The sequence below is a fragment of the Gadus morhua genome, chromosome 13 (assembly GCF_902167405.1).
Source record: "Gadus morhua chromosome 13, gadMor3.0, whole genome shotgun sequence".
Taxonomy (NCBI): domain Eukaryota; kingdom Metazoa; phylum Chordata; class Actinopteri; order Gadiformes; family Gadidae; genus Gadus; species Gadus morhua.
In genome coordinates this window covers 21,649,422-21,664,613 of record NC_044060.1, presented here as the reverse complement: position 1 = coordinate 21,664,613, position 15,192 = coordinate 21,649,422, and the positions used below count along the sequence as shown (strand labels likewise).

Here is a 15,192-nt window from a genome sequence, read left to right as displayed (position 1 = left end):
AGTGGGCCCCTTGCTGGACTCTGGAGAGGGGAAAGAGACGAGGCAGGGAGAGGCCCACTGAAACACACACACCTTCCAAACGACTTGTCTATGTCTATACAGAATTACACAGCGAATAAGTGTTCTCGTAAACACACACACTTATGCACACATACAAACTGGACAGGGCCGGACAAAAAACAGACATGTGGCTGAGGTGGGTCAAAATTTACTTAAGCAGAGTCAGTTACATAATTTCCACCCAAAAACTGCCTGTCCGCTCATCCACACCCCCTCACATTTTTGTATGATTGGAACATTTTTAAATTAAAATTAAATAAAAGCATATTTTTAAATACTTTTGAAAAATTATTTACATGTGAAACAGTTGGATTTTAATTCCACAGAACAATGTTTTTCAAATGATGACTTAGAGTTGTTATGTGTGGATTTAAAATCAGCTGTTAAAAAACAAAATATTGGTAATTTGTGTGGTACAAGAGGGCCTCATTCTGCATGACTTTGTTTCCACACATCAAACATTACCTGAATTGTTTGCCCAAGTAACCATCCACCATGACATGGAAATGCGAGACCGTCGGTTATAAGTGGGAATTTAACACTTCATTAGTCCCAAAGCACTGAACATATCTAGCAAATGGCGTACTTACGGATGGAACCACATACAACAGGCCAATGCAGTAACATACAGCGGCCTCTTTCTATAGGGTAACATGCTAGCGGAAGCAACCAATTACTGCCGTCACAAAAGGGGGAGTCAGAGTGATTGTATAGGAGACGTAATGGACTGTACCATTGGTACCACACTGCTCCGTAAACAACCTGCCATTGTGTCAGACTTTAGTCCTATTTTGAACCAAAACTAGTTTACAGATTCTGCTGTTTTGGTGCAGTTAGTAAACTTAAATTATATAGGCCTATGTATGCATAAAATGAGGCAAATAATACTTGAGATCTTTACAAGCATTTTTTCTGACCTACACGTGATCCCATTTGTGTTCCTAATAAGTTGACAAGCGGAAAACAATCTTGAACTTATTTTCCTTTCCTGTTTCCAGAAGCTGAGTTATTTAAAATATATTTAAGATGAAAAAGGTCGGCAATCCGTTAATGGATGGAAGTCAACGATGCAGAGATCATCCACTGATAGCACAGTTCCACGTGTACGATTCGTTTCCACGTTTTAATGAAAATACAAATTGCTCTGAAAGTGCACTTTCGAGAGATAAGTGCTATCTACCTTTATAACAGTAATTGCTTCTGGTGAATAGATTGTGTTAGATAAACACATTGTACACACTATTATTGCATCCAGAATTAATAAGGGCATTATATGACTAATATGGACATTTGTATTATGTTTGAATAAAACGGCTGAAACCGTGGCTTAGTTTAAGGTTATGTAAAAAAAAAAAAAATTGATTGAATAATGGCAAAATCCCAATAGTACTCAGACAAACCATATCAACAACAACAACCCGGACTCTGGGTATCAACAACAACAACAACAACAACAACAAAACTACAATTTCAAGTTGGACAATAGTAATTCCTTCTGGCGCTCGGTTCTTTAGGAATTAAAGTAACCTAACTTTTTTTTTTTTTAAATTCAGGAAACTTTTAAGATTTCAAGAAACTCAACCTTGTCAACTTTACCTAGGCTATAGATTGCTCTCTGTGGCGGTGGTTAACATGTACAATTGAACAGAGGATCAATCAACTAAAACACAAACCGGACGACATTTTGCCACTGAACGGCTGTCCAACAGATTCGGTGCAAAGCAATATAATTGTTATAAACTGTATTAATCAGCCCTGATTGTCCGTTAACATCAAGCACATTCTTAACAACAGAATAAATAGATAAGGTATGTAGCCTAGTTTGTACAATCACATGTATTACATGTAACAGAAAAAACGACTCACCTTATGTTGTTGCATGCCCTTTTATCCAAAGTAAGACTTGAAACCTTTCTTCTACAGTTTATTCCGAGTTGTTAATCCTGTTCAATACAAAAGCAAAACGGTATGTCGCAAGTCACTGAGAGGGCCTTTAAGCCTTCTGCTTAAACTGTGGTTGTTGTTTACACAACACCAACAATCTCCACACACACAACCTCAACACCTGACAGAACCAGAGTTTACCAAACAACAGACCCATCGCATCGCTTCTTCCACCTCATTTCAGTGCCGTACAGCCAGATCCACCCCACGCGTGTTGTTCAGCAGAAATACTACTTTCACATTCCTTCTGTGCATGCGAGTTTCATACCTCAGCTCAACTTTTCCCATCCACACTGACTTGCTCTTATTCTCTCCCCCTCGCTCGTTGCCGTCAATCTCGGGCAAAGTAATCCCCCTCCGCCTCCATGTTGTTTTGCTTCGTTATAGCGAGATCAGGTAAGTGTTGAGACCGCGTTGCATAAAACTCGGGACTGAGAAGAACACGTCAAACTCGCACGCCCTTCCGACGAGTCCAAACGTTGGCTCGCAGAAGAAGCGATAGCTTGCGTGGCTAGCTGGCTGGTTAACCCTAAAACAGGCTATCAAGTTGAAGCGCCTCATTCACTGTTTTCATGCCACATGCGTCGAAATCGAGGCGTGCGTATTAACGGGGGGTGGAATAAAAAAGAGACGCAACTCAGCAATTACATACATGCACAACGTAAAATAGGATAATTATATTACCGATAGACTGACGAGAAATATTCCTTCTTCAGACCCTAAATAGATGGCCATTACTTTTTGTGATGCCCCGCCCCTGTTCTGAACCTCTACGGGAAAGGGGGATTTCCCCCAGCCCCTGCGTTAGCCAATCAGCGAAGGGATCGGTGTGTATCCCGTGTTTTGGTTGGTGACATTTCATACCAGGATGGCTACGCTTGGTCAAATCCAATGCTCGTAACATGTGGATCGGCTCCCCCCTCCCCCAAAACAGGGGTGTGTCATGACGTCAGAGGGAGCGAAGAGGTAAACAACTTGGACCGCGTGAGGTTTAAAGCAACATTGTTTCATTCGATGTTATGCTTTATAGATTCACGACGACGCGGTCGCGTGTAGCGTCGTGGCGTTATGCTCTCGCGTAAAGGCATAGGGCTGAGAAATGACGCAGTTTGGAGGTCCGAGGGGTTATATAGGCTTCGGTTTCTGTAGTAGCACATAGCTGTGCCTTTGTTTTATGGCCACGTTGTTACGAGACTCCCTTCTACATAGATTACCTAAACGCATATTTGTAACGCTGTTGATAATAAACAGCTGTTAAAAAAAAGATATATCTATGTATATTAAACCCCAATACGCCACTCCTCAATTATATGACAAGTTGTTTATTTCGATCCTCCATAAAAAACCTTGTACAATTGTGTGCAATGAAGCCTTTGCTTTTGAGGGGTGTGTCCACTCTGCAGTACAGTTGTAGGATGTGGACAGCAATGCTGCTGCTGCTACTGCATGGCGTGGTGTTTAGATCTGCAATGGATGAGATACACCAGAGAATCCCCTTGAAAGCGGAACGATTGCACAACAGTCACATTCTGACTTGACATTATATCTATCTATCATTAAAACGTCTTGAATTCAATATCGCCCCACATTCCACGTGAGGTGTTTTTTTGTGGTTTGCGTATAGAAAAAAAAGAAGCGTCTGCTTGGTGACGGAGGGTCTGTGTAGGCCTAGTGTTGTTTAAGGGGCTAAGGGGGAGCTAGGTGAAGGTCAGGGGCGCGTGGCCCCCTCAGGGTCCACACATTCTCCGTCAATCAGGAACTAGTAAGCCTATTTACTGGTGCCGAGTATGCTACAGAATGCCAGGTCGCCACAAACGTTTTACTGGATACGGAAAAGTCTAGGAAGGAATTTAAACCTGGACCGTGTATATTTTACTTGGCAGAATGCACCTATGATTTAGTAATACATCAACATAGGCATTCTGTTCAAAAACAACGAGGGCATTCGTTTTGGAAAGATGACGCTGAGTGCGATTATGTTCTTCGACCCAAGAGCAACAACAGCAACCCCTGATGCTGTCGCTTGATGTCAATTATTTGAGTCTATGCTATTTCTGATGACATGTTTCAAGCTTACCACAGTTGTGAATGGTTTCTTCTCCACATAATGGACAACACCATATTTCGCAGTCTATTCAGACCTCCACTTATCCCCTGCATTGATCCAGCAGTCAGCACAACGCTAGTGTTGTGCTCTTCACTGATGCCATCCACCCTCTGTGCCTGTACACTGCAACCACAACACCTAGCGATATCTGCACTAACCAGCACGATAGACACCATTTAACAGACCAATTGACACAGGATAAAGGGCCTACTGGTGTATGTATTTGCAATGATTGCTTCTAGCATTGGTCATCTGAAGGTCTTATATGCGGAGGATGTATGTGGCTGGAGTAATAGTGCTTTGGGGTGTTGGGTGGATGGTGGGTTGATCCAGTCTCAATGCTGGCACCAACGCGGGTTCAAGCTGTTGGTTAATGGAGATTTACGTGGCCCCACAGCGTGTGGGGGGGGGGCCCTTTTGTGCATGTCCTCATGCACATCCTTACATGCTCCTGCTAACCCTCTGTTTATTAGTTCTGCTTTGCAGTCCGATTAATAGGCCTTGCGGCATGATGTGTAGATGCACAGGCTCTGATCATTATACTGTATATGCCCTGCTTGACAAAATCATTCAAAGAGCCGAGTGTCTGCTATCAGCTTGCAGGAAGGGCCGGGATCCTAAATTAGAATAACTTTCAGATCTAAAATTAGACCAAAGCCGTCTTTGTGGCACTGCAAAATACATCATGCTATAAATAACCTCATGGTATATCATAACAAGCCGATCGAGGCAGTGGCCAGCTCGACATGTAATCACATAACATCACTCATTAGAAATATGTGCATTCCATCTATCTGGTTTGAATCATACGGTAGCCACTTAAAGGGCGATTGAAGTGAGTCAAGCAGGGACCTTTTCCAGGGGAACAGGTTGTACAGAGCAACTTAAAACAGAATGGTGAAGAATAGCACAATTCAAAGGGCCTGAAAGTTGCAAACAAAAAGGTCTACAACAATTTCCCCGGTTATTTTTGGCGTGTAATTGTTTTTCACATCAAGGCTTCAGTGAGGTTGGAAAAAACATGTTTGAATGACAATAATGGTATTGGCATAATAAAAGCAGATTTGAACAAATGCCGTTCAGATATTAGTGAACTGTGAAGAGTAGACAAAGGGGAAAAAACATGAAAATGCAGAAAACATAATTTCAAAATCCGTTAATGTTGTTAATCTGCAGCTGCTGCCTCATGAAAAAGGAAAGGAAAACCTTTGTGGAGCTCCAAATATTCTGCTTTCAAACTGGTATCCATCAGCATTTATGAGCCACAGTTACCAGAGCAATGAAAGTGTATCACATGTTTTTCTCAAAAGCTGAATTTTAAGCATAAAAGAACCCTGCTGTCTCTGATTGCAATTGCTTACCTCTACCATGTAGCAAACAAAGCATAAGGCTCCCAATCAGTATTACAAGTGTTCACTTCTCATCCATTCACTTTGAGCAGTAATGTTTGTTTATATTCTCTTGAGTGTTGTTGGGTCTGATCTGAGTCTTTCCGATATCTCTATTCAAAGATATGTTGATGTGAGGAGAGCTGACATTGTTGAAATACCTTTTGGGTTATCCATAATTTATGAGTTTACCAGTTGTTCAACTTTATTTGTGCATATACCTGCCTGGATACAGATATGGTGTCCACAGATAGGCCTACTTTTGCTACTCTAAACATGGCTTACTACATGCTACCCTCAGTGATGATTAATATTTAGGTAAACATACATACCTTATGTTTAATTGAAGTGTAATTAAAGTTTACCGACTTAACTTATTCTGTACATTCTGAAAGAAAAAAAAATGTTTTATGGGTTTTAATTTTAACGAAACAAACAAAGAATATGTTTTCTTTCATAATTTACTCAAGAAAGAGTGAGGAAGCCAAGAGAATATAGAGTAGATAGAGTAAATGCTCTTCCATCCTATCCTCACTAGTGATGGGTCGTTTGCGACCGAATCAGTTTGAATGAACAAATCTTTAACAAGAATGAACCGAACTGATTCTCCACTCTCGTTTGTCTCATTCGTTCTCAGACTCGACTCCTCCCAAGCCCACTAGTCGCTGACTCGCTGTTCGTTCACTGACTGTGAGTGGTGAAGAGGGAAGAGGCTTAGTGAGCGAGCGTACGATAATACAAATCAATATCAGTGAAATGGTAAATGCATGCTGTCTTTGTATTTTCTGTGTCATGCCAGATTAACAAAATATTTGAATCTGTCTTTCTGTCTGTCTGTTCTTTCATGAGTCGTTCTCACGCAAGCGACCCGGGACCCCCTCCATCATTGCTAAATCAAGTTTATTATCTGGCTGATATGGTAAACATCCAATAATCAACTACATATCCCCACCAGCGTTTGGGTAAAGTTGTAATGTTGTGTTGATTGACAGTGGACAGTAACAAAGTATGATGTTCCTGATGTTTAGTCGAGCTGGTGTTGACTTTGAGGTTGATGTTCTTTAAGTTCTTGCATGATTATTTCAAGTTCTACATAAATGTAAGATCATTTTATGCATTATTATTTTGAGGATTGTTTTATTTTAGCTCATGTACCAAACATACATTTTCTGTGGCTGTGTCCCTGCACACGCACACACACATGCACACACACACATACACACAGACAACCCCCCCCCCCCCCCTTCACACACACACACACACACCATTTAACATTTCTTTACATCTATGTGGCTTTACTAAAATATATTTTTAACCTCACTTCACACTACAGCACTCACCACATTTTCTGCAGGAAATACGTTTTCTAGTTTCAAATGATATCAGTATCAGATATCACAAATCGAAAACATTGTATTTAGAGTGTTGTTAGTAGGAATTTTTAAAGCTTAAATGAACAAGCAAGACATTGGAACTACATTACACCAAATTACTTTTACATTTGAAGCCAAGTACTTTATACTTTTACTTATGTCGACATTTAAAGGGAGATATTCCCCTTTTACTTGAGTAATATTTTATACTAGGTATCTCAACTTTAACTCAAGTACGTGGTCTGAGTAGACTGGGTAGCCCCGCCCATTTTGCCGGTGATTTGAGTTCGCCCTGCACAAGGGTGTGGAGAAGAGGAATACATTTCTTTCTGCTTCCGATCACCAAGCTGGCTTTTTCCCTTGGCGCGCTATTGGCTGGTTTAACACAATGACGACAGGGAAGCGACGGCAAGCAGCCAATCGCATACAGAGTCAGTTGAACTAGGCCCTTTTGTGCTGAAGAAAATGACGGCAGTGAGCTTGGTCTGGCAATAGCCAGACTATGGTCTGAGTACTTCGTCCACCACTGTTGATTGATGACCCATTTCCACGATCATTTGAGAATGAGAACGAGGGAGGAGAACCATGCATTCCATGATTTGATTCCCCACTACTGGAAACGCTACTGAACGAACGAACGAACAATTCTGAACGATTCTTCTTGGCGACCTGACCGACGCGAAATGAATCAAGGAAAATAATCATGAAATCCATCACTAATCCTCACAGCAGTCCCAGCGGCAATAGTGCCCTCTTGTGGCGGAATTGGTAAAGCATTGCACCTCATAGTCCATCACTTGAAGCCCGTAAAACGGGCTTCTTCTTTCCTAAGTATACCTACTGCAAATATAAGGTGTTCAAACGTTTTCGATGTTTTGTTAAAATAAATCCATATTTTTTGGTCAAAGAAAGAAAGCTAGAAATGTTGGTCTCAAATCTATTACCTAACCTCAAGCAGTGCTCCCACCATCTACTGGCCATGTTTTTGATTACACTATGACCCAAACTGTAACGCTTGCAGGAAGGAGGAGATCCACAAACGTTTGATCTAGATTCATTGATATCAGCACTGTATTATCTGTCGAATACTGTCCAGTATGTTGTATCATCCCGGATCCGAGCAACAAACAACGTACCACCATTAGCGTTGATCCGAAAGAGACGGCTAATGGGATTAAGTGAGATTACGACAGCTAGCGTTAGCTCGTTAGAGCTACCAACCGTAAAATAACGTCGTCAAAACGGCTATATCGTACTGCCGGTTTTATATGCTCGTCGTTTGTTCTGCGTTTTAATATCAACAATCGTCAGGGTTTATCTTTAGATATTATGAAACGATTAGAAGGATCTAATAAGGTTTATTTTCCATTGTAGGACAAAATGGCTGTGTTGGTCCCATGGTGTAATGGTTAGCACTCTGGACTTTGAATCCAGCGATCCGAGTTCAAATCTCGGTGGGACCTCGTACTTTTGAGAGTTTTTGGTGCACCTCATTTACATAATTTATAACAATATAGGCTACAACCGTGCACCGGTAAAATTGGTATTTAACTTAATTATCTTCCTATTGATGCATTTGAGGATCTACTGTCCAAAGAGTAGGCCTACATATTATTTTGGCAATAAGGTTAAAAAAGAATGGAAGACCTCTAATTGTTGGAAAAAATAAACAAACTCAATATACAAGTCCCCCCCCCATGTAATTAGTGAATGTTTATGTATATGTGTGCCATGTATCTCCTCGTCCCTAGACTCTATCCTTACCTATTGGTTGGCTCACCTGACCCCTCTCGTGCTTTGGTTGTCTGACTCAGTGCATGCTAACAGAAGGGTGACAGGAAGAGCATGGTTCAAATCCAAGCGCCCTAATGACCTACCAATCTCTTCTCTCGTCCTTTTCTTCCTCCCTATCAACACCTAAAAGCTCCTCCCCTCTCCAAACCCCCAAAACCGTTTTGGGTCTTGCTTTCACCACCTGATCTAGCATCATTTTCATCACTTTCTCCAAATGAGGCTGAGGTACTGTCCCTGGTCTCTCCCAACCGCCTAACTACCTGCCCTTTCACCTCTCTAATTCTAGTGCTCCCATCCAAATTTCTTTCCTCATCCATCTCATTGCTGCCTCTTTGACTACCGGTTTTCCAAACACTCTTAAAGCAGCAGGAGTGAACCCTCTTTGAGACCACACTTCAAGGCTGATTCAAGGCTGGCCATTCACATGAGATGGCCTCTCCCACTACTGTGGTCCCTCCGGGTTCTGTCCTGGGTCCCATCCTCTCTCTTCTCTCTGTACCTCAAGTCACTGGCTTCAGTAATTCACTCATATGGCCTTTACTACCACAGCTTTGCAGATGACACACAACTCATTTGGTGGTTGGTTAACAGTCTGAAACCCGAGTAGCAGCATGAATGTGGCACTCATCTTCCGAGCTCATCCATAATGCGGTAGCCCGCATTATTTGGATGAGTTCTCCCACTCTACACCAATTCTTCCGCACCCTGCACTGGCTACCAGTGGCGCTTCGAATCCGATTGAAGTCACGGTACTTGCCTACCATGATGTGCACGGCTCAGGCCCATCGTACTTTAGGACATGGTCAAACCTTACACCCAAGCCTGTCCAACATGCTCTAGGACTGCCAAACGGCTTGTTATTCCCTGACTAAGTGGTTACCCAAGGAGTCTATCATCAAAATCTTGATTGTTTGCTGTCGTGGCGCCGAAATGATGGAATGAGCTGGCCACTGACGTCAGGAAAGCTGAAACCCTGCCCAGCTGAAGGCGGAAATCTGTTCAGATGCATCTTTGACCAGAAAAAGAATGAAGAAATAATCTCTATCTCTTATCTCTATATATTAGTGTTGAAAGCAGTTTACTTATTTTATGAATTTTATTTACTCAAATGAGTCTTGCACTTAGGTTATATCTTAATTGCTGAATGCACTTATTGCAAGTCCTTTTGGGCAAAAGCCTTAGCTTAATAAATGTGATGTTATTATATTTTCTCTACTTTTAGTTAGTTTTTCTCAGTCGCTTTGGTACATTTCTCAGATCAGAATTGAAATTTGCAAAGCAGTAAGTGCATTTCTCAAAACAATGCGTTCAAATAGCAAAACACCATGGATTACCTACAAAAGCCAGTCTCTTGCTCAAAATCCTTAGTTCATCTCTCAAAAGTAAATATGTTTCAATGAACTTGTCAGTGCCATCAGAATGACAAGTCCTTGTGTCATTGTCTACGGATAAGACAGTCAAATTGCTTAGTCATGTTGTCAATATAACAGTGTACTCTGGAGGGATGTTCTGATGTAAACTATGGCTAAAGGTTTGAAGACAATTATTGTAAGTTACACCTTAGTGTATGTGGGAGATTGATTTCAAGAGACTGTACAAAATTCACATTTAAGATTTTACTGTAATTTATTGACAGACCATGTCATTGTGATACAGAAAGGAAAAGAACACACTGCATAGCACAAAGAAAAAAACAAATTAGAAATGTGAACATAGGATAATCTCCTTAGGGAAAACTGTATGTACATGCAGTACTGTAGGAATTACAGTGCAGTCTTCCAACACCTCCTGACGTTCCTGTCTGTTGGGCCACAAATTCTCATCCACATCACAACGAATATCTTCTCCTGCGATGCAGCGTGGAAAGAATTAACTTTTAGAGTGTCTTATCCAGCCTCTACAGGCATCTGCTGTGATGTCATCACACACTGCAGCCATGGCACCTAGAAGGGTCATCTCTGTATGTGGCTGGTGATCATAAACTTTCCATCTCCATGCTGAGAAAAATTCCTCAATGGGATTAAGGAATGGGGAGTAGGGTGCGAGGAACTCCATCAGCATCCTGTTGTGGGTCAAACCATTGCCTGATGATGTTGGAGCGATGGAAACTGACATTGTCCCAAACTATCACGTACTTTGGCCAGTCATCTCCAATCTTACCCCTCTCTGGTTCAGGGATGAGATCCCTGTCGAGAGTGTCTAAAAAGGTGACAAGACGCTCTGTATAGTATGGCCCAGTAAGGGGAATATGCATCAGCAAACCATTCTCAGAGATAGATTCTCCTTCACTCTTTCACAATTTCTTTCAAATGGAACATTGTAGAGCTGCTTCATACTCATTTGGTGTCTTTTCAGAACCCTGTCAATGGTTGAGATGCTGACTGTTTGGATGTTTTCAAAGATATTGTTGTCTTCTATAATAACTCTTTAAAGGGTGCACTCACACTAGGCCATCTGGCCGTGGCCGTGGCCGTTTTCACACCTAACCGTGCTCAAATCTGCCAGTGTGAGTGTGGCCAGTCTGGCCAGGCCAGGCCAATTTGGCCACTTGGGAGAGGTGTGCTGCTACGGTACGGGCCGCTACGGTACAGATGCTAATGAGCCGACACGCGCACACGCACGGCTACGCAACCTGAGCTGGATGACGTATGGTCCATGCGACGACCACGGACATAATAAAGGCGACGAGCCTTCTTTCCCATTAAACGGTAAACATATATCCAAATAAGCAACAGACTCAGCATAGTGCGAACTGTGTTCTCTGTGTTGTTGTCCATTGTTGTTAAAACTCTGACTGGCGGTGTCACGTTAAAATTGTACCGGGGGCGAAAATTGTACCTTCCTACGTCATCAGTTGTTGACAAATTCCAAACCTGCCTGGCAACAGACGACGCGATCCTCTGTTGCCTGGCAACGGGCGATCGCGTCGAATGACGTAGGAAGGTTCTTGAACATTCGCAAACTTTCATGCTCGTTCATTGCACTCCTTCATTGAGCGTGACAAGACAGGTTTTTGAAACCTGCTTTAAACACTCAGTTTACTAGCTAAATTCGATTAAACAATTCAATACAATACAAATATAAAGTAAAAACAAGTGTTATCTAGCAATCCGTTATCTGCATTATGTTATTTCGACTTTGGAAACATGAGCCGAATGTTTTTTTGAAACCTGCCCGGCAACGGACAACCCAATCAAATCAGTTGTCAAGTTGTCAACAACTGATGACGTAGGCCGGTACAATTTTCCCCCCCGATACAATTTTAACGTGACAGCTGCCTTGCGCACCTGAGTTATATTACAGACTTTATTATGGTCCATGCAGCGGACGCTTGGTGATGACGTGTTACGCTTCGTGCCCACTACCTCCGTCCGTTGACTGATCCCCATTGACTTTGAATGGGGACGGACGGGCAATGCATTGTGGATCCGTCCGTTCCGTTGGAGCCATCGGCTCCGTCAAGAAGTTGAAAAATGTTCAACTTTTTCGGCAGCGACGGATCTGTCATCCAATCAGATCGCGTATGCAAATTTAAGCACTGTGACGCGACTCGGGCTCTGACGATACTGGAAAGCGGGTCATCTTGCATCGCAACAAGCAGGAAGAAGCGGGAAGAACCCGGCGACGCGATTTGATTGGCTGACGGATGCCTCTGCAAAGACTACTCCCCAATCAGTCAGCCACGCCTTCCCACGTCGGTTGACTGACAGTGCAGTGGGCATGTAGGGTTACGCTAGATGCCCCCGTCAGTCTTTGCAGAGGCATCCGTCAGCAAATCAAATCGCTTCGCCAGGTTCTTCCCGCTTCTTCCTGCTTGTTGCGAGGCAAGATTACCCGATTTCCCGCTTTCCAGTATCGTCAGAGCCCGAGTCGCGTCACAGTGCTTAAATTTGCATACATGATCTGATTGGATGACGGATCCGTCGCTGCCGAAAAAGTTGAACATTTTTCAACTTCTTGACAGAGCCGAAGGCTCCAACGGAACGGACGGATCCACAATGCATTGCGCGTCCGTCCCCATTCAAAGTCAATGGGGATCAGTCAACGGACAGAGGTAGTGGGCACGGGGCGTTACTTACGACGTGATGACGTATGTACAAGAGCCTACCGTGGCCAGGCCACAGTTGCGACGGCCAACGGCCATGGCCAGATGGCCTAGTGTGAGTGCACCAGTCTTATGGCATTGTTTTCTACAACCATGGTGCAAATAGCCTGCTCCTGTTCAGGTGTGAAAAGGGGCCTTCTGCCACCCCTGTGAGGTTGTCTTGCCATCCTATGTGGAAAAAAAGTACAGTACAGTAAAAGTATACTTACTGAATATTGTAAAATGCAAGTGGAATACTGTAATATGAAGCATTACAGAAAGTATACAGTACAGTGCCTATCGTTAGATTACATACCTGTTCTGTTGACGAAAAGTCTGAATGATTGAGGACACAGTTGTTCTCCCAACATTTGGCTGCACCCTTCGACCAGCCTCGGCCATTGTAAGCCCTTGATTGATAACATGGTATACAAGTGTGGCTCTTACTGTATCTCATTAGTAATGTTCATTCTGCATCTTCCTCTGTTGCGCCTCCCAACTCCTCTGCCACGCAGCCTCACTCTTCTTCCTCTTCTCTGTTGACCCCGTCCAATTTCTTGTCCTTCCATTGTCAAACATTGTAACATTGTGTTGTGCTCCAGCTATATATATGCTTAATGGTTCATGAGATGCACCTTTGAGCTACTTCAGGAAAACTGGTTGATCATTGGTTGATCCAAAACTTCAAACAATTCCCTTCATTAGAGAAGGTCAAGATTCACCTGGGGGCAATTGACCAATTCAGGACAGATTTAGAAAAATGAACAAAAAAAAGAGTCTAATGCCAGTGTTTAGAAATGTATAGAAATATGCTTGACATATTATGACAACTTGTTCAACCATTTTGCATGTAAAGACTTGAACTGATACCTAAATGTTGTGGGGGTGAGACTATTCCGTAGAGAACATTACAATACATTTTGATCAACATGACATAAGCAATTGATAATGTAGGAAAGAGCAGAAAATTGTAAAGAATCATGTGCATGGATGTACCAAAGCATTTGCAACGTGTTCAAATAAATGAGAAAGTTTTTTTCATGTGCACAAGTGACACACTGATGTGAAGTTTGAACAGGTAGTTTTGAGAATTTCAGTTCTGATCTGAGAAATGAACCAAAGCGACTGAGAAAAACTGTAAACAGGTTTCAGTCTTTTCTGTGCCTAATTAGGGGCGTCGCCTATACAGAGATGCAAGTCAACAGACTTGGAATATGCTTTGGCGTTTTGCGACTTTGCATTCAGTGAATCCACTTTCCAGTTGGGAACCACCTGAAAACTTGCAGAAACCAGATATAGAAACACACAAGTTTGTTTTATTAGTATGAGCAAATCGTTGGAAACATTGTTTTATTCTCCACATTGTATAGAGTGCTTTAAAATATATTAGTTCTGTTATTAAACTTTTATTATAACATGTTATGAAAATTATGTGAACTAAAGCCACACAATGTGCTGCCTTCGTATATAAAACACACAAAAATGCACACAGATAATAAACATGCCAGGACCAGCAAAAAAAGTCTTTGGCTTTAGGTTCTTGGTCCTTTCTTCTTAAAAAGACCAAACTGTACATATGCAATATATGATCGATGTTATATCAGCATGACCTGTTCAACAATGTTAAGGTACCAACATGTCGTGTCACCCAGTTTTTGGGATTAAACAGTGACCCTCAGACCACTTCTTAATCTACAAATCAGAATATTCTAGAAGCGCAAAAGGATAACTTGGAAATATTGATGGACTCAAACAACCTTTTTTTGAAAATGTGTATCTATGTGATATTGGATTGTTGTGCAGACAACCCCATTGAGCCTGCGGAGTAACTGGGTTTTAATTCTGTAAAAAGTAATTATGTACTATTACCGTAGAAACAAACCTTCCAAAGGTATTTAGCATTAAAAAATGGTTCTGAGCATGTGTGTAAGGTCCACAATGTGAGATTACATTCATCCTTTGGTACATGAAAAAAACAAATAAGTTTGAATAAAAAAGAAAATAGCATTCCAGAATAAAAAAAATAATACATGAATGCTTGAAAAGTTTTGTCGCTGCTTCTATTTGATTCATGATAAAACCCCAAATGACTCACTCAAGCTCAAGTGAGCTGCTGGTATAAATTTCAAAAACATAAACACACATATACATATATATATATATATATATATATATATATATATATCTACATACATATATATACACTCACAAACACCTCATTCAGAAGTAATCTTGTTTATATATAGAAATCCTTCGATGTTCTTATGAGTTTCTTGTGTCTAAGCTCATCTCATCTGCGAAGCTGTGGGCCCAGCATGACTTTGTTAATAAAGTTGACGATGGCAACTGCAGGCTGCTCTGGGTCGATCTCTGCAAACAGGTGACACACGTTCTCGGTTGTACTTCCTGTCCGCCGCGCCACAAAGCCAAATATCCTACAGG

At 41.9% G+C, this 15,192-nt stretch overlaps 2 protein-coding genes and 1 non-coding gene across 12 annotated transcripts in view; 1 reads left to right on the top strand and 2 right to left on the bottom strand.

Annotated features, from left to right (window-relative positions):
* The window catches only part of LOC115556699 (vitamin D3 receptor B), a 37,160-nt gene extending 34,354 nt beyond the window's left edge, over positions 1–2,806 (bottom strand). The window contains exons 1-2 of one of the 7 annotated variants that reach the window (XM_030373928.1): positions 2,689–2,806; positions 1,927–2,003 (exon numbers count right to left, since the gene is read on the bottom strand). Coding sequence is in view for 1 of the 7 variants with exons in the window: in XM_030373926.1 (XP_030229786.1) it covers positions 526–562 (37 nt within the window). In the remaining 6 variants the exon portion in view is untranslated. The other 6 variants (XM_030373930.1, XM_030373929.1, XM_030373931.1 and 3 more) reach the window with 6 other exon arrangements.
* Positions 2,807–8,263: 5,457 nt separating this feature from the next.
* On the top strand, positions 8,264–8,335 carry trnaq-uug (transfer RNA glutamine (anticodon UUG)). Its single transcript has one exon. It is a non-coding gene; the product is annotated as a tRNA-Gln (tRNA).
* A 5,711-nt stretch (positions 8,336–14,046) lies between these two features.
* Positions 14,047–15,192, bottom strand: part of LOC115557711 (tensin-2) — a 38,612-nt gene continuing 37,466 nt past the window's right edge. For all 4 annotated transcript variants that reach the window (XM_030375768.1, XM_030375769.1, XM_030375771.1 and 1 more), the window contains one exon: positions 14,047–15,185. In XM_030375768.1, the coding sequence (XP_030231628.1) occupies positions 15,041–15,185 (145 nt within the window). In that variant the 3' untranslated portion in view covers positions 14,047–15,040. The remainder of the gene's footprint in view (positions 15,186–15,192) is intronic.